General features: G+C 40.0%; 1 protein-coding gene across 1 annotated transcript in view; it reads right to left on the minus strand.

Annotated features, from left to right (window-relative positions):
• The window catches only part of LOC124546027 (protein argonaute-2), a 280,008-nt gene that overhangs the window by 31,604 nt on the left and 229,952 nt on the right, over window positions 1-18,452 (minus strand). The window contains exons 17-18 of the mRNA XM_047125002.1: window positions 17,762-17,921; window positions 13,055-13,145 (exon numbers count right to left, since the gene is read on the minus strand). Of these exons, the coding sequence (XP_046980958.1) occupies window positions 13,055-13,145; window positions 17,762-17,921 (251 nt within the window). The remainder of the gene's footprint in view (window positions 1-13,054; window positions 13,146-17,761; window positions 17,922-18,452) is intronic.

An 18,452-nucleotide genomic window follows, 5' to 3' on the forward strand; every position in this document is an offset into this window, starting at 1 on the left:
ATGGGGACTCATCATTAGTGAAGGAATGCGAGTTATTTTCTGGCATCTGTAAAACGGCGCACAAATAATCAGCAATCTGTAGGGAGATCATGGAGAGGATACACAGAGTCAGGGGCAGGCCACATCAATCTAGTCAAAAGACTGATGGAGCAAAATATGCAGTTTATTCTGATCTGCTAAGTAGGCACAAGTTGACTGCGACAGTCATCTACAACTACTCTGTAAAGCATTTACTGCCATTGTGATGTTCATTATTAGCTCCTGAGTGGGCGTGCCTATGTATAAAGTGCACCTATCACAAAAAAATAGTTTTGCACCATTTCACTGTTGTTTTACAATTCCAACCTCATACTTATTCCCCCTCCCCATGAACCATGGACCTTGCCGTTGGTGGGGAGGCTTGCGTGCCTCAACGGTACAGATAGCCGTACCGTAGGTGCAACCACAACGGAGGGGTATCTGTTGAGAGACCAGACAAACGTGTGGTTCCTGAAGAGGGGCAGCAGCCTTTTCAGTAGTTGCAGGGGCAACAGTCTGGACGATTGACTGATCTGGCCCTGTAACACTAACCAAAACTGCCTTGCTGTTGTGGTACTGCGAACGGCTGAAACCAAGGGGAAACTACAGCCGTAATTTTTCTCGTGGGCATGCAGCCTCACTGTATGATTAAATGATGATGGCGTCCTCTTGGGTAAAATATTCCGGAGGTAAAATAGTCCCCCATTCGGATCTCCAGGCGGGGACTACTCAAGAGGACGTCGTTATCAGGAGAAAGAGAACTGGCGTTCTATGGATCGGAGCGTGGAATGTCAGATCCCTTAATTGGGCAGGTAGGTTAGAAAATTTAAAAAGGGAAATGGATAGGTTAAAGTTAGATATAGTGGGAATTGGTGAAGTTCGGTGGCAGGAGGAAGAAGACTTCTGGTCAGCTGAATACAGGGTTATAAATACAAAATCAAATAGAGGTAATGCAGGAGTAGGTTTAATAATGAATAAAAAAATAGGAGGGCAGGTAAGCTACTACAAACAGCATAGTGAACGCATTATTGTGGCCAAGATAGACACAAAGCCCATGCCTACTACAGTAGTACAAGTTTATATGCCAACTAGCTCTGCAGATGATGAACAAATTGATGAAATCTATGACGAGATAAAAGAAATTATTCAGGTAGTCAAGGGAGACGAAAATGTAATAGTCACGGGTGACTGGAATTCAACAGTAGGAAAAGGGAGAGAAGGAAACATAGTAGGTGAATATGGATTGGGGCTAAGAAATGAAAGAGGAAGCCGCCTGGTAGAACTTTGCACAGAGCATAACTTAATCATAGCTAACACTTGGTTCAAGAATCATGAAATAAGGTTGTATACATGGAAGAACCCTGGAGAAACTAAAAGGTTTCAGATAGATTAAATAATGGTAAAATAGAGATTTAGGAACCAGATTTTAAACTGTAAGACTTTTCCAGGGGCAGATGTGGACTCTGATCACAATCTATTGGTTACGAACTGTAAATTAAAGCTGAAGAAACTGCAAAAAGGTGGGAACTTAAGAAGATGGGACCTGGATAAACTGAAAGAACCAGAGGTTGTACACAGTTTCAGGGAGAGCATAAGGGAACAATTGACAGGAATGTGAGAAAGAAATACAGTAGAAGAAGAATGGGTAGCTTTGAGGAATGAAATAGTGAAGGCAGCAGAGGATCAAGTAGGTAAAAAGACTAGAGCTAGTAGAAATCCTTGGGTAACAGAAGAGATACTGAATTTAATTGATGAAAGGAGAAAATACAAAAATGCAGTAAGTGAAGCAGGAAAAAAGGAATACAAATATCTCAAAAATGAGATCGACAGGAAGTGCAAAATGGCTAAGCAGGGATGGCTAGAGGACAAATGTAAGGATGTAGAGGCTTATCTCGTGAGGGGTAGGATAGATACTGCCTACAGGAAAATTAGAGAGACCTTTGGAGAAAAGAGAACCACTCATCTGGATATCAAGAGCTCAGATGGAAACCCAGTTCTAAGCAAAGAAGGGAAAGCAGAAAGGTGGAAGGAGTATATAGAGGGTCTATACAAGGGCAATGTTCTTGAGGACAATATTATGGAAATGAAAGAGCAGGTAGATGAAGATGAAATGGGAGACATGATACTGCGTGAAGAGTTTGACAGGGCACTGAAAGACCTAAGTCTAAACAAGGCCCCCCGGAGTAGACAACATTCCATTAGAACTACTGACAGCCTTGAGAGAGCCAGTCCAGACAAAACTCTACCATCTGGAGAGCAAGATGTATGAGACAGGCGTAATACCCTCAGACTTCAAGAAGAATATAATAATTCCAATCCCAAAGAAAGCAGGTGTTGTCAGATGTGAAAATTACTGAACTATCAGTTTAATAAGTCACAGCTGCAAAATACTAACGTGAATTCTTTACCGACGAATGGAAAACCTGGAAAAAGACGACCTCGGGGAAGATCAGTTTGAATTCCGTAGAAATGTTGGAACCCGTGAGGCAATACTGACCCTATGACTTATCTTAGAAGAAAGATTAAGGAAAGGCAAACCTACGTTTCTAGTATTTGTAGACTTAGAGAAAGCTTTTGACAATTTTGACTGGAATACTCTCTTTCAAATTCTGAAGGTGGCAGGGGTAAAATACAGGGAGCGAAAGGCTATTTACAATTTGTACAGAAACCGGATGGCAGTTATAAGAGTCGAGGGACATGAAAGGGAAGCAGTGGTTGGAAGGGAGTGAGACAGGGTAGTAGCCTCTCGCCAATGCTATTCAATCTGTATATTGAGCAAGCAGTAAAGGAAACAAGAAAAGTTTGGAGTAGGTATTAAAATTCATGTAGAAGAAATAAAAACTTTGAAATTTGCCGATGACATCGTAATTCTGTCAGAAACAGCAAAGGACTTGGAAGAGCAGTTGAACGGAATGGATAGTGTCTTTAAAGGAGGGTATAAAATGAACATCAACAAAAGCAAAACAAGGATAATGGAATATAGTCGAACTAAGTCGGGTGATGCTGAGGGAATTAGATTAGGAAATGAGACACTTAAAGTAGTAAAGGAGTTTTGCTATTTGGGGAGGCAAAATAACTGATGATGGTCGAAGTAGAGAGGACATAAAATGTAGACTGGCAATGGCAAGGAAAGCGTTTCTTAAGAAGAGAAATTTGTTAACATAGAGTATTGATTTAAGTGTCAGGAAGTCGTTTCTGAAAGTATTTGTATGGAGTGTAGCCATGTATGGAAGTGAAACATGGACGATAAATAGTTTGGACAAGAAGAGAATAGAAGCTTTTGAAATCTGGTGCTACAGAAGAATGCTGAAGATTAGATGGGTAGATCACATAACTAATGAGGAGGTATTGAATAGAATTGGGGAGAAGAGGAGTTTGTGGCACAACTTGACTAGAAGAAGGGTTCGGTTGGTAGGGCATGTTCTGAGGCATCAAGGGATCACCAATTTAGTATTGGAGGGCAGTGTGGAGGGTAAAAATCGTAGAGGGAGACCAAGAGATGAATACACTAAGCTGATTCAGAAGGATGTAGGTTGCAGTAGTTACTGGGAGATGAAGAAGCTTGCACAGGTTAGAGTAGCATGGAGAGCTGCATCAAACCAGTCTCAGGACTGAAGACCACAACAACAACAACTTATTCCTTCATTACTGCTTCAGCTAACACAGTGATAATTTGTGTTGTCTTACGGTCAAGTGAGCAGGAGTAATGTAAGAAACAGTGGGCTAAGTGAGGGAAAAAGCACAATCCGTGCAACACAAGCCGCATTCAAAGATAGCAGCACAATTCCGCAGTGAGGCAGTCGTCTATGAGATAATCAGTAATCACATAAGTGACTGGCAGGAATCTGATGCAACTGCACTGTTTAATGCTTTGAGTGGGTCACTGCTTGGGCTAACACCTGTGTATGGCAAGAGAGTGATATAATGAAAGTTTATTTTATTACTGTTTAATTAAAAAGTGATTTAGCTAACAATGTTTATTTTATCATTGTGTAATTGTACTAAGATTTAACTGTGATTCCACTAATACATGTTTATCTTGGTAACGTAAAGACAGCTATTCATTACATGTGCACCAAGTATATTGCGCACCCACTCACGTTATGAAAAACGGCGCACCCACTTGAGGGTTAAGCCCAGGCAGTGTGACGAAGCAAGCTGGGATCTCTCTACTGTGTCTCTTCTTTTCCCATCTGTCTCCTTAAATTTATTTTATGTTCATTTTTGCCTAATTACCATTGACATACACAATGCATTTCCATAAAAGAGAAAGGTTGGCCCTAAGTCTTAAGGAATAGAGCAGCAGGTCTAATTTTGTGCTTACTTTAGTGTATGTAATTAATTTCGTAATTTATTTTGACCATTCCTAGTTAATATAGGGTGAAATCAGTAACTGTTTCATGACAGATTCTATTGTTGACTTATAAGCAAATATAAATTCTGTACTAATTATAAATATTTGGAAGAAGAATTACTAGGATTCTTTAAGTATTTATTTGGCTCTATTTGAAAACATATTAGCAAAGCCAGCCCTTAATTCGAAAATAATTAATAGGTTTGTCAAAAGTATTGTTTGTGTAACTATCTCCGTTAATTTAATTATTTAAACAAATAATTTGGCCTAACCCTTGTGGTAGAAGGAACCGTTAAAAAGAAGGAATTTGTGGAGTATTCAGGTAATTGAATGATTTGCATTTTAATTGTAATTTCTGTAACTTAAATATCGAACAATGTATAGTTTCAGTGCTAATTATTGTGAGGACCGATTTTTGGTCCTGAGACAGCAAGTCCACGGCCGATTTTCAGATGTGAAACATGTATTGGCTAGATTAATAACAATGCATAAACTTACCATAGGAATAAGTGAAACACAAATAGGCCGTGTGTTAGAACAATTAATGACAATGCCTGTTCAATTTATTTGAAAAATAGTGTCACACATACTGTATTATTCTACAAGAACTTTGAACTGTGTGGTTAGGTTTTTACTGCTCATATGTGTTCAACAGCGAACTATTTTAGCAGTATGCTGATGCTGCCTGCAACCTATTAATGAGACTGATCAGCATTTACTAATAGTGAACTAGTCATATAATTGTGTAATATTTGGAGGGTTGCGAATAGTGAAAGTAAGTAAATGTGAAATGCAATTGTGCAACTATCGGCTACATCAATTACAGTCAGTACTTGACTTCCAATCCTGTTTTTCAGCCAGTATGACAATGCAGTACATCACCACCGAGAACTATGAACGAAGAAATAAAACTGGTGAAGATCACAGCACCTTCAGTGCAGCCTCGGTAGGCCAGGCCCTAGAGAAAGACATGCTCAGCAGACAAAATGCGTTTCTGAACCTGTTAACTCACAGCTGGGTGTATATGTACTAGTGAGAATTGGATCTTCGACTGGAATCTGCTATTATGAAGTCTTACTGATTAACAGTACTACAACAAAATTTAATTTAAGATCAATAATCTATATAAATGGCATAACACCCCCTCATGACTGACAACCCTGTCTCGCAGACCTACTACGCTTACCCCACCCTCCAAAATTCCCTCCCACCACCACACAGAATCCATAACCTAAACAGACCCGCAACACAGTCGTGAACCTTTCCTCCAGAAGCCTTAGCCCCACAGAAATATCAGTCCTTTCCAAAGGCCTCACCTTTTGCCCCACTCTCAAACTCAATCATGCAGGACTTTTTACAGACCTTCTCTTCTTCTCCCAGTCCCTACAGAGGAAACACTTTATCGCAACCAACCCTATCAATCAGACTCAACTGAAGACCAATATGAACCTTGCCTAACTCAATTCACTCCTCCATCTAACTGTCATCCAACCCCACTGCCCCCAAACAACCCCCTGTTAACTTTCCACAGTTTCTTAACCTTAAACCTTGCCTTACCCTCATTCCCCAGATTCCTCAACATGCAGACTTACCTTACATCTGCAGAAAGAACTGCAGTCCACCATCTAAAAATTGATCCTGACATCATAATCCTACCTGCGGACAAAGGCTCCACCACCATTGTTCTGAACTGCAAGGATTACCTGGTGGAAGGACTCTGCCAGCTGTCAGATACTTCCACCTACAAACCTTGCCACAGTGACTCCATTCCAGTATGCCAGCAGGATCCCCAGTCACTACTCAAATCCTTAGGGCCATCCCAGAACCTCTCCGCAGAGTCTATCTCTCTACTCACCCCTACCACTCCCCGCCCTCCTACCTTCTACATGCTTCCCAAAGTCCATAAACCTAACCACCCAGGACATCTCACTGTGACTGGTTACTGTGCCCCAACTGAGAGAATCTCTGCTCTCATAGACCAACACCTTCAACCTATTACCTGGAACCTACTCTCCTATATAAAAGACACCAACTATTTCCTCCGCCGACTCTCCACATTTCCTGTCCCTTTACCAGACGGTGCCCTGCTCGTCACTATTGATGCCACCTCCCTGTACACTAACATTCCTAATGCCTATGGCCTTACCTTTTGCAAAGCCCAATGGGTTCCAAACCAACAACCTTGTTCCTAGTCACCATAACCAACTATATCCTCACCCACAATTACTTCTCCTCTGGAGGTGTTACCCACAAACAAATCCGGGGCACCCACGTGGGACCATCCTACGCCAACCTATTCATGGGCAATCTACAGGAAACCTTCCTGAACACCCTGAATCCTCAACCCCTCACCTGGTTTAGATTCATTGGTGACATCTTTCATATCTGGATCAAAGGTGAGGACACCCTATCAACATTCCTCCAGAACCTTAACAACTTCTCCCCCATTTGCTTCACCTGGTCCTACTCAACCCAACAGCCCACCTTCCTAGAAGTTGACCCCCACCTCTAAGATGGCTACATCAGTATGTCCGCCATAAGAAACCTACTAACCACCAGCAATACCTCCACTTCGACAGCTGCCACCCATTCCATACCAAGAAGTCCCTTCGGTACATCTAAACCATCCGTGGTCGTCACATCTGCAGTGATGAGCAGTCCCTCTCTAAATATACTGAGGGTCTCACTGAAGCCTTCACTGACCATAATTATCCTCTCAACCTTGTACAAAAACAAATCTGCCATGTCTTATCTTTCCAGTCTCCCATCACCTCCAAAAGTCCCACAGTCCGGCCACAGATGAGCATTCCCCTCTTAACTCAGTACCATCCAGGTCTGGAGCAACTGAATTACATTCTCTGCCAGGGTTCTGCTTACCTCTCATCCTGCCCTGAAATGAGGAATGTCCTGCTCTCTATCCTTCCCACTCCGCCCACAGTTATATTCCCCTGTCTACCAAACCTACACTCGTCCATTCTTACGGAACCCCTGCTCCCAATCCCTTACCTCATGGCTCATATCCCTGTAATAGACCTAGATGCAAGACCTGTCCCATACATACCACCACCACCACCACCACCACCACCACCACCACCACCTACTCCAGTCCTGTCACAAACATCATCTATCCCATTAAAGGCAGGGCTACCTGTGAAAGCAGTCACGTTGCCTACAAGCTAAGCTGCAGGCACTGTGCTGCATTCAATGTAGGCATGACAACCAACAAGCTGTCTGTCCACATGAATGGCCACCAAGAAACTGTGGCCAAGAAACTGTGGCCAAGAAACAAGTGGACCATCCTGTTGCTGAACTCATTGCCAAACATGACATCCTTCATTTCAATGACAGCTTCACAGCCTGTGCCATGGATCCTTCCCACCAACACCAGCTTTTCTGAATTGCGCAGATGGGAACTTTCCCTGCAATACATCCTACATTCCCATAACTCTCCTGGCCTCAACCTTTGTTAGGCGCTGTCCTCACCCATCCAGCTCCTTTCCTGCTCCCATTCCAGCACTACACAATTGTCATTCCACCACCACACCCAGTCTTTTTTTTATTTATTTAATTGATTTATTTCTCTCTATTTCTCTCCTTTTCTGCTACTCCCCCCCCCACCCCACCCCCCCACTCTCCCCTGCCCGCCGCCCAACCTGCAGCACTTCACCGTCCCCTATACCAACCATACTATCCCTCCCCTTCCCTGCCCCAGCCTCCTCCTTTCCCCCAACCAGTCACCACTCCCATCATGTGTGTGTGCACGCATGTGTGTGTCTATTGTTGACAAAGACCATTGGCTAAAAGCTTTAGGTGTGAAAATCTTTTTGTTGTGCTCATCTGCGACTCAGCATCTCTGCTATATGGTGAGCAGCAACTTTCCTTCTAATAAAATTATAAGGGCTTGTTTATAACATTTAGTCTCATTTGCTTATAAGTCCTCATTTCATATAAGAAGTGGTGCCTTATGCAACCGATTGATGATCATTTTGGCAGGATTTTAATTTTACTGTACCCCGGTACAGCTGTAACAAATTATAAGTAGACCTATGAACTTCCAATCATTATAGGACTAATAACAGTAAGACTCCATAACAGCGTATTCAAGTAGAAGATGCAATTCTTGTTTGTAAATACACACCTAGTTATAAGTTAACAGGTGTAGAAACGTAGGTCGTCTGCCGAGGCGAGTGAGCGAACTCAGGTCTACCTCCGGCCCGTCTTTCTCGTAGGGCTCGGCCTGGCCTGAGAATGAATCAGTTGGTTTGAAACTAGTTAACAACATATGTATTGCAACTGAGAGATTTGTTAATAAAAGCTTCATGAAACATTTAAAAAAGTTTGCAAGTCCTGTATCACCAAAATGTTGAAACTGAACTGGAGGGCGGGGAGGGGGGGGGGGGGGGGGGGGGGGGGCGGACCTAATGACGATGATGATGATGGAATGTTAAACAATAACTTTTCTTCTTCCTTCATAATAGGTACAAATGTAAGTCTCTGTGTGTTATTGACATGATGAGGCACAGGCATATCTTGCTGCTGATGTAACATCTCGTCTAAAGTGCCAAACATGCAAGCTGAGCGCAACCAGTCCAAGGTTACCTGTCCTCAGTTCTCTGGAATTTTCTGTTTGTAGTCATCTCGATAATGACATGATACAGCTGAAGAACTGGAGCAGTGAATTGTGCAGCCTCGTCAACATTTACGAAATGATCCAGGTGTTTCGGTGAAAGGAAAAAAGTCGTGCTAACCAGGACAATATTTCATACTATATTCCGTACTAAAGTCAGTGCCAGCTAGCAAGCATAATTCACAATTATCTTTCAAGTGTCTAGTTTGTGTTACTTTTTTTTTTTTTTATGAGTATTATTGCATATGTGTGTCGGCTTTTGCAACCAATTGCACCTTTACACTTCTGGTGCCTACTCTCTGCTTGGCACTCCGAGTGTCCACTTGTGTCGTTTGGACCTTATACCGGTCGGTCTCCTGTTCCACTGTCAACCCACTGTCCGTCAGGCCCGACGTACGTGACATACGGAGTGGACGCCTCACTTCGAGATTTTGAACAATTTGTCTGCACCATTAAATCCCAGTGAATAATTAAACCCTGTACCATGTTGAGGCTCTTGTGGGGTGTTACAGAGACTGAGGCTGGTAGGAGCAGCTGTAAAATTAAGACAGAACCTCTTTATAGTTAGTTAAGGAAGAGATTTCTCCAAATACATTTTCAATATTATTTACAGAGAACATAGCTTATTAGTTCAAAAGGCCCTCCATCAGTCTGTGGGCAAACCGGGAGCTCAGAGAATTAAGCTTCTGGTGTTTCCTTGATTTTACTTTCCTACCACAGTGCAGACAAGGAAGCAAAGTTCTTGGGGGTAATAACAATTTATGTTGAAACATTCATGTCTATTTGAGGAGCAGGTGGAGCCTCATGGTTACCAGAGAGCAAGTCTGGTCTTTTCACTGTGTAAGATATCTGCCACAGTGGAACCTACTCTGGTCAAGGGCTCTCCCCACAGGTGTCAGCCACTCAGAGCAATGACCACTGCCAGGAGTCCCAGTGCTCCCTAAGACAGTGTCACCTACTCTTCAGAAAGGAATGGTGTCACCTACTCTTCAGAAAGGAATGAGAGCTATCAAAAAGAGATGCGAGCTCCCTGGTGAGCTGTGCCCCAAGAACTCAAGTTCACATAAGTTAATGTACCTAAAACAATTATATATAAAATCAAAGATGAGGTGACTTACCGAACGAAAGCGCTGGCAGGTCGATAGACACACAAACAAACACAAACATACACACAAAATTCAAGCTTTCGCAACAAACTGTTGCCTCATCAGGAAAGAGGGAAGGAGAGGGGAAGACGAAAGGAAGTGGGTTTTAAGGGAGAGGGTAAGGAGTCATTCCAATCCCGGGAGCGGAAAGACTTACCTTAGGGGGAAAAAAGGACAGGTATACACTCGCACACACGCACATATCCATCCACACATACAGACACAAGCAGACATATTTCAATGTCTGCTTGTGTCTGTATGTGTGGATGGATATGTGCATGTGTGCGAGTGTATACCTGTCCTTTTTTCCCCCTAAGGTAAGTCTTTCCGCTCCCGGGATTGGAATGACTCCTTACCCTCTCCCTTAAAACCCACTTCCTTTCGTCTTCCCCTCTCCTTCCCTCTTTCCTGATGAGGCAACAGTTTGTTGCGAAAGCTTGAATTTTGTGTGTATGTTAGTGTTTGTTTGTGTGTCTATCGACCTGCCAGGGCTTTCGTTCGGTAAGTCACCTCATCTTTGATTTTATATATAATTTTTCCCACGTGGAACGTTTCCTTCTATTATATTGATACCTAAAACAATTGGTAGTTATCTAACTGGTATTATCATCATTGATTACTTTGATACCTAAAATGTACCCCACAGAAGAGCTTCTGTGAAGTTTGGAAGGTAGAAGACGAGGTACTGGCAGAACTGAAGCTGTGAGGACGGGTCGTGAGTCGTGCTTGGGTAGCTCAGCTGGTAGAGCACTTGCCCGTGAAAGGCAAATGCCCTGAGTTCGAGTCTTGGTCTGGCAGACAGTTTTAATCTGTCGGGAAGTTTCAGTTAGAGGCTGATTTTGGGAGATTTGCCACATTCATATGGCCATATACTGGCTCTAGACTGCTTTCTCCCAACCGACCCAAAGAATGTACAGTTCAAATACATCTTTTTCAGTTTTAACTATCCCATTCAACATTAAAAAATGAAAGCAAAGAAATAGTCCTGTATATCCATTAACATAATCAGATGTGAAGTTTCATAGTGACCATGGTTGTAAATGACATTAAAGGTGAATAGGACTTGTTTCAAGTTTTACTCTTATTTCTTCACTTAAGAGCATTAATGGCGCATGTTTCTTTGTTGTTTTCCTTGATGTCCAACAGGATATTCTTAGCCACCTATTTCATACTTATATTTTTCAACTCGACACTACGAGAACATGAAAAATTTTACTGTGATTATTGTCTAGCTTTATTTTGTTACTCTTTGTGTTATTCCCTGGCTTTAGTCATATATGAGGGTAATTTCACAGATTGTTGAATGAAAATGGTGACATTAATAACCAGAACACAGATTGGTATACAGAAATAAATGGCATTAATAATGGTACATTTAACAAATACAATTATTAGTTAACAGTTGAATTACTGTAGAAAAATATTGCATTACCTTAATCAACATCTTAAATGGAAATGAAATAAATAATATGTTGTTGGAAACACACACTGTCGTCCAATGCTGCTGCTGCTGCTGCAAAAGGCGAGAAATGTCATCCAGGGGTTTTCTGCAGTGAAATAATGTTTGTCCTTAAAGGTGGTTTTACCGAGTAAAAAAGACCGCTCTACATCACAAAAGTCATTCGTGCATGAAAGAAAATCCACATCCTTTCTTTGTTAAGTTCTTCAATTGGCTCATTTCTCTAGTCTGGTGTTTTGGAATTTCACAAATTGTTTTATAGCCTGCGAACTGTATTCAACATACCAAAAACAATTTTTGCAGATCCACGTATTTTGAAGAACAGTGCATGTAATACTGTATTCACTAGGGACAAAGACTGTAACAAATGAGTTATTCCTAGACTGATTTTCCTTTACGAATTCTGGTAGCATTGAAAAGTAACTGCACTGTACTGCCCCACTGAAATGTTTAACATAGTAACATATGGCCTTCAAGCACAAACCCCAATATGTTAAAATAGACAGAAGGTCATGCTAATTTTGGAGCCAATTCTCTGAAAATTTAAACTCTAGCTGGTGCTTTTACTATTTTGCTTAAACAATGAAGTTTCAGTCCAGTTTCTTGCAATTTCTCAATAGTTTGGTTCACAGTAAGCAAGAGCTTTATAATTCTTTCAAAATAATGCCGCACTGATAAAGATCTGACTTTCTGAATTTCCGCTGTAATCAAATGACAGTCACCTAAAATTTTCCCATTACCAGTAACAATGGTTGTCCTAGGACGTCTCTGATGTCATGCAATATCTATGCCGTCTCATCTTCCACAAAACTTTTTGTTGCAAAACAACTTGTGAGACTTCAAAGGTATTTATTCTGTATACTGCCTGTACTGTGTCTAATTTCACCCGAACAAACTTGCAGCGAAGTGTACAAATATTCGTCAAGTAGGCGTGCATGGAATCTCTCCCTCACTCGTACAGGGAGCCACTGAGCTAACACAAGATGGGATAGAGGTTAGTTGTGGCCACACCACCTGCTGTTTCCTCATTCTTGTCTCAGCACAACACGTTACCTATTCTTCCATTCCTCATCTTATCTATTCCTATTCCTCCTACTCTGACAAGATAATGGTACTACACACACTGGAATTGTGGTCTGGACACTCCCACTCTGTCCTATTAGATTTGTAATGTTCATGTTCTTAGACACTCACCTACAGCATGGAAAAGAATGATAACATTTATATTAAACTCAACTTTGCAGTGTAACCCCTTTCAGTTTTAATGCTCTTAATCAGTACCGTTGCTAATTCCGGTATGATGGTTGATAAATGATTGCATTTTCTACATTTTTTAACATAAAGATAGGAACAACCACTCAAGAGAATAAAATTCACATTATTTTAAAGATTCATTTACAGCACTGTACAATCCTTTTTGTAGAATAGTGCTGTATGAGGAAAGTACTCACTGCTGCCACCGACGGAATATTTCGCTGGTCTGGCGATGGATGCGTTACATCTGCCCCTATGATCATTACTGGTCTTTTGAGACATGGAGGTCTGAAAAATGAAAATAATTAGTGCATTTTTTTTTAATTTATGAAGATATAATATTGATGATGTAAATATGAACAAGATGAAAATGATGTGGGGGATGCAACATGAATTTCCCCAAAAAATGCAGAAACAAAGTAAGGGAAATTTATGAGAAAAATACTTAGCATTTCTACTGTACAATACATCACAACTTGCCTCAAGTAAGCAAAGATGCAAAAATTAAACCTAATAGAATGAGAAGCTTACATATTGCATGCTCACATTAAATCATCTTATTATAACTTCCTACTGTAGTGTAACCTAGGATTCTTCGGAATAACATGTTCCACATTTATCCTCCTAGGCTGACGAAAAGATGACGTTTGTGGGAATTGAAAATGTAATTTAGGTAGCTGTTGAAAGTAGACCACCCCACTGAATGTGCCCTCATTTTTAAGTGCAAATGGATGAAAAATGTTGGCAATCCTGGCATGTCGGCAAGGAGCAATGACAAATGTGCATCTCCTCCTGTTGTGGGGGCCCACTTATGCTTTGGCTTATGGCTTGGCAGTGCCCTGGAGGTCAAGGAGCAAAGGGGTGGTGGTGGTTGTGTAAAGGAAAACCTGGGAAAGGTCATCAGTAAAAGTGTCGAGGGATTTCTGTGTCGGAGCACATACGTTTACCAGCTTAATTTCCTGCAACATTTAACACAATGAATGAGATGCTCTCTTAATCTGTGAGCACTTTACCATGGCAGAGAAATATACATGTCACTAAAAGTAAAATATATGGGACAAGTTAACTGTTAATACCTGTTTCGTATTTTCAATACACAGAGTGAACACAAAATAATCTCATTCTAGATTAGATCAGATTAATTATTCATTTCATAGACACATAGAAGAGGAAATCATCCTGGGTGTGGAACATGTCAGATAAACACCCAAAAATGTATTTAGAAAAACTTGAGTTTCATTCATTTTAATGATCCTCAGTCAATAAACAGTAAAATTATGTACATGAATTAAATTTAAACTTTTAATATTTACAGGTTTAATACTTACATCTGCTTTCATTAAATCCATCATTCAGACATTTGCTAGTTTCTTGGCTATTACAACCAAGTATTGTCAAAAATTAAAGTATAATAAATTTTCATTAAAATGGTCTACTGCACTTGTTGAAAAACTCATGGATGGAATAGAAGGAGTTGGCCACCAAAAATTATTTTAAATTATGTTTAAATTGTGTCTTGTCTGGAACTAAACTCTTAATGGTTGCTGGTAACTTATTGAAAATATGCGTTGCTGAATACTAGACTCCTTTCTGGGCAAGGATAAGTGATTTTAAATCTTTATGTATATTGTTCTTATTCCTAGTATTGATACTGTGTACTATGCAGTTAGTTGGAAAAAGAGATGTATTATTTACAACAAACTTCATTAAGGAATAAATATACTGAGAAGCTGTGGTTAATATGCCCAATTCTTTGAATAGGTTTCGACATGATGTTCTTCGATTCACACTACTCATTACTCTTATTATACGCTTCTGTACTCTAAAAATTTTTTCTCTGTTTGTGGAGTTACCCCAAAATATGATACCATATGACATAATGGAGTGAAAATAAGCAAAATATGCCAGTTTTTTATATTTATATCTCCTTTGTCTGACATCATTCACATTGCAAACACAGACTTGTTTAGGCGCTTTAGCAGTTCGTTAGTATGTTGCTCCCAACTGAATTTATTATCAAGTTGTAATCCCAAGAATTTTACACTCTCAACTTCTATTTCCATGTCATCATATTTTATACATACACCAGAAGGAAATCTCTTGGAAGTTCTGAACTGCATATAGTGGGTCTTTTCAAAGTTTAATGACAGTGAGTTGGCTATGAACCACTTATTAATATCAGTAAAAATTTGATTAGCTGCCCTTTCTAAATTTATATTTGATTTACTATTTATTGCAATGTTTTTATCATCTGCAAATAAGACAAACTTGGCATCTGGTAATGTAACAGATGACAGGTCATTAATAGACACAAGAAACAGTAGTGGATCTAGTGATGGAACCTTGGGGAACACCACATGTAATTTCCTCCCAGTCAGATGATGTCCGATTGCCTACTGCTGAAGTGTTACGTAATGACACCCTTTGTTTTCTATTAGTAAGATATGACTGAAACCACTTTGCAGCATTACCAGTGACGCCACAATATTTTAATTTACTTAAACGAGTGCTGTGATTCACACAGTCAAACGCCTTTGACAGGTCAAAGAATTTGCCAGTTGCCTCTAATTTTTTTGTCCAATGAATTAAGGTCATTTTTGCTGTAAATGTAAATAGCTTTCTCAATATCAGAACCCTTAAAAAAACTAAACAGTGACTTTGACAGTATGTTATTTTCACTAAGGTGCTTAAGGAGATGCTAGAACACAACCTTTTCAAAGATTTTTTGAAAAAGCTGGCAAAAGTGAGATCGGTCAGCAATTTGACGGCATTTCTTTGTCCCCTTTCTTGTGGAGAGGCATAACTTCAGCATATTTAAGTCAGTCAGGGAATGTTCCTGTGACAAGTGATTGATTACACAAATAACTTAAGATATGACTAAGCTCACATGAACACTCTTTTATTAACTTTGTTGGTATGTTATCACAACCACTAGAATGCTTCGATTTCAAGGACTTTATAATGGATTCTATTTCTTTGGGTGAAGTAAGTGTCAATTCCATTTTACTGAGATTGCTTGTGTGCACTGGTCTCAGATATTCCATTGCATTATTTACTGAACCTGACAACTCCATGCTATCAGTAGCAGAGACAAAATACTTGTGTAAATGGTTTGTAACAAAATGGTTCAAATGGCTCTGAGCACTATGGGACTTAACTGCTGAGGTCATCAGTCCCCTAGAACTTAGAACTACTTAAACCTAACTAACCTAAGGACATCACACACATCCATGCCCGAGGCAGGATTCGAACCTGCGACCGCAGCGGTCGCGTGGTTCCAGACTGTAGCGCCTAGAACCGCTCGGCCACTCAAGCTGGCGGTTTGTAACACAACATGCGCTTATTACCAAGGTTTCATTTATTTATAGAGCTATTTGTTCCTCCTCATTTCTGGTACTACCTGTCTCTGACTTAACTATGTCCCATATTGTTCTTATTTTATTGCTAGATGTATTTATAGTCTTCTCATAATGCAGGTGTTTAGATTTCTGGATAACCTTCTTCAATATTTTGCAGTAATTTTTGTAATGAGCTATAATGCTAGTAACAAAGGTGTCCCTACGTATCAGATAGTGTTTCCTTTTTGTCTCACACGATATCTTTATCCCTTGTGTGATCCATGGTTTCTTATTATACTTCTGCTTAATTTGAGTTACTTTCAGGGGAAAAAAATTTTCAAATAAGGTGCTAACTTTATTAATGAATGTTTTGTATTTTCCATTTGTGTCTTGGATGCTGTAAACATCCATCCAATTAATTTCTTTGAGCAATCTCCTAAATTTCTCAGTTTTTGACTGTTTTATTGGCCTTCTGTACTCAGTTCTCATAGATGTTTTACCCTGGCAATTTTCAAAATTTAATGTTAGGTGTTGCATGTCATGATCAGATAGCCCATTTTTGGTTTTTGTAGTGTGGCTTAGTTGCCTAGAATTGTCTATAAATATATTATCAATGGCAGCTTTAGAACATTTGTATACCCTAGTTGGTAAATTTACAGTAGAAATTAAATTGAATGACAACGTAACTGATTTCAGTAACTGTTCACTGACAGTGTTTTTTAGGACATCTATATTAAAATCACCAGCAACCACTAGTTCTTTGTTTTTTAATTTTAGATAAGATAATAAATCTTCAAGACCAACCATAAACAGGTTGAAATTTCCTGAAGGTGCTCAGTATATGGCTACTATTATAAAGGACCTATTATGAAATTCTATCTCTGTTGCACTTGCTTTTAAGTGCTGCTCTAAGCAAAATTTATTAATGTCAATATTCTTAAATTTAAAACTGTTTTTAACAAATGTGGCAACTCCTCATTTCTCCATCTTTTGTCTACAGAAGTAGGAGGCTAACTTAAATGCTGTAAGGTTTAACATATCTATACCAGTGGTCACATGATGTTCAGAGAGGAAGATTATATCAACTGGGTTCGATGACCAAGTCATCAATGCACCAATGCACATAAGTAGTTCATTAATTTTACTTCTAAGCCCTCGAATATTTTTATGCACTAAAGATAGTTGGCATCTCACATTTACCGAGATGAAATTGGGTGGAAATAAAATTTCTGCTGATTGTTGCAAATTTTTAACCAACAGCTGTGTTCGCTGATCCAATGTGCCAGGATTATGCTGTTTGATTTCTTTATCAAACTGAAGGTTTGTTTCAATCTTTACTTCTCTCAGAACTTGACTTCGTTCTGTCCTACCTATCCTAAAAAAGGTGCTGCTCCAACACCTATGACCACTGGTATATTACCACTCATGGCAGTGCCGCCGCCCCCCCCCCCCCCCCCCATTTCCTGCTATTAGCCCAGCCAGTTTACCCCTCCCTTTCCTGTTGAGGTGTAGGCCATGTCTAGTATAATCCTACCTACTGAGAGAATCAAATTTTACAGTACCAACCTGACAGGAGGTGACAATTTGTGATTCACACCATTTAGTTTAGAATTTATCTTCAGTAAGATGTTTGAGACTGTAGCGCGATCTTGGCGTGAAACTGTCCTCCTCTTGAGGCACTGCGTAAGGACACCGACTTTCAGTTCAGCAAATTGTTTCACCTGAGCTGGAAAAGATAGTATATTGTTAATTACATAGTCCTGTAATCTCAATAAAATGTAATAGCTAAGTACAATACTACAGTAAAACATCTATTTTGGAAAAAAAACGACATTTTGTCTATGGAGTGCGTGATGATTCTTTTGTAAATTTTTTTTTGTTTATTTATAGACGCAATCACATGTTTATGACACAGTCATAACCAGTTTCGGCCATACAATGACCATCTTGCGTTGTCAACGCATGAACCTGTGTTCAGTGTATGCCGCCTTTAGAATTTGAAGATGGTCATTGTATGGCCGGAACTGGTTATGACTGTCATAAACATGTGATTGCATCTATAAATAAAAAAACAAGTTTTACGAAACATCTGTTTCCTGAACACTGATCGACTAGAGCATCATCAGTTAACCAAAGGCATTCCAGATGAAAAGTTCAATTTTTGCGCGCACCACGAAAAAAGGTCCGTGTGCTCCATGCTGGTCATTTCACCTGTTCCTCTCTTCCTGCCAATTGTCACTGTTGCTATTTTGTGTTC

Source organism: Schistocerca americana, chromosome 8, assembly GCF_021461395.2.
Source record: "Schistocerca americana isolate TAMUIC-IGC-003095 chromosome 8, iqSchAmer2.1, whole genome shotgun sequence".
In the NCBI taxonomy this organism is placed as follows: domain Eukaryota; kingdom Metazoa; phylum Arthropoda; class Insecta; order Orthoptera; family Acrididae; genus Schistocerca; species Schistocerca americana.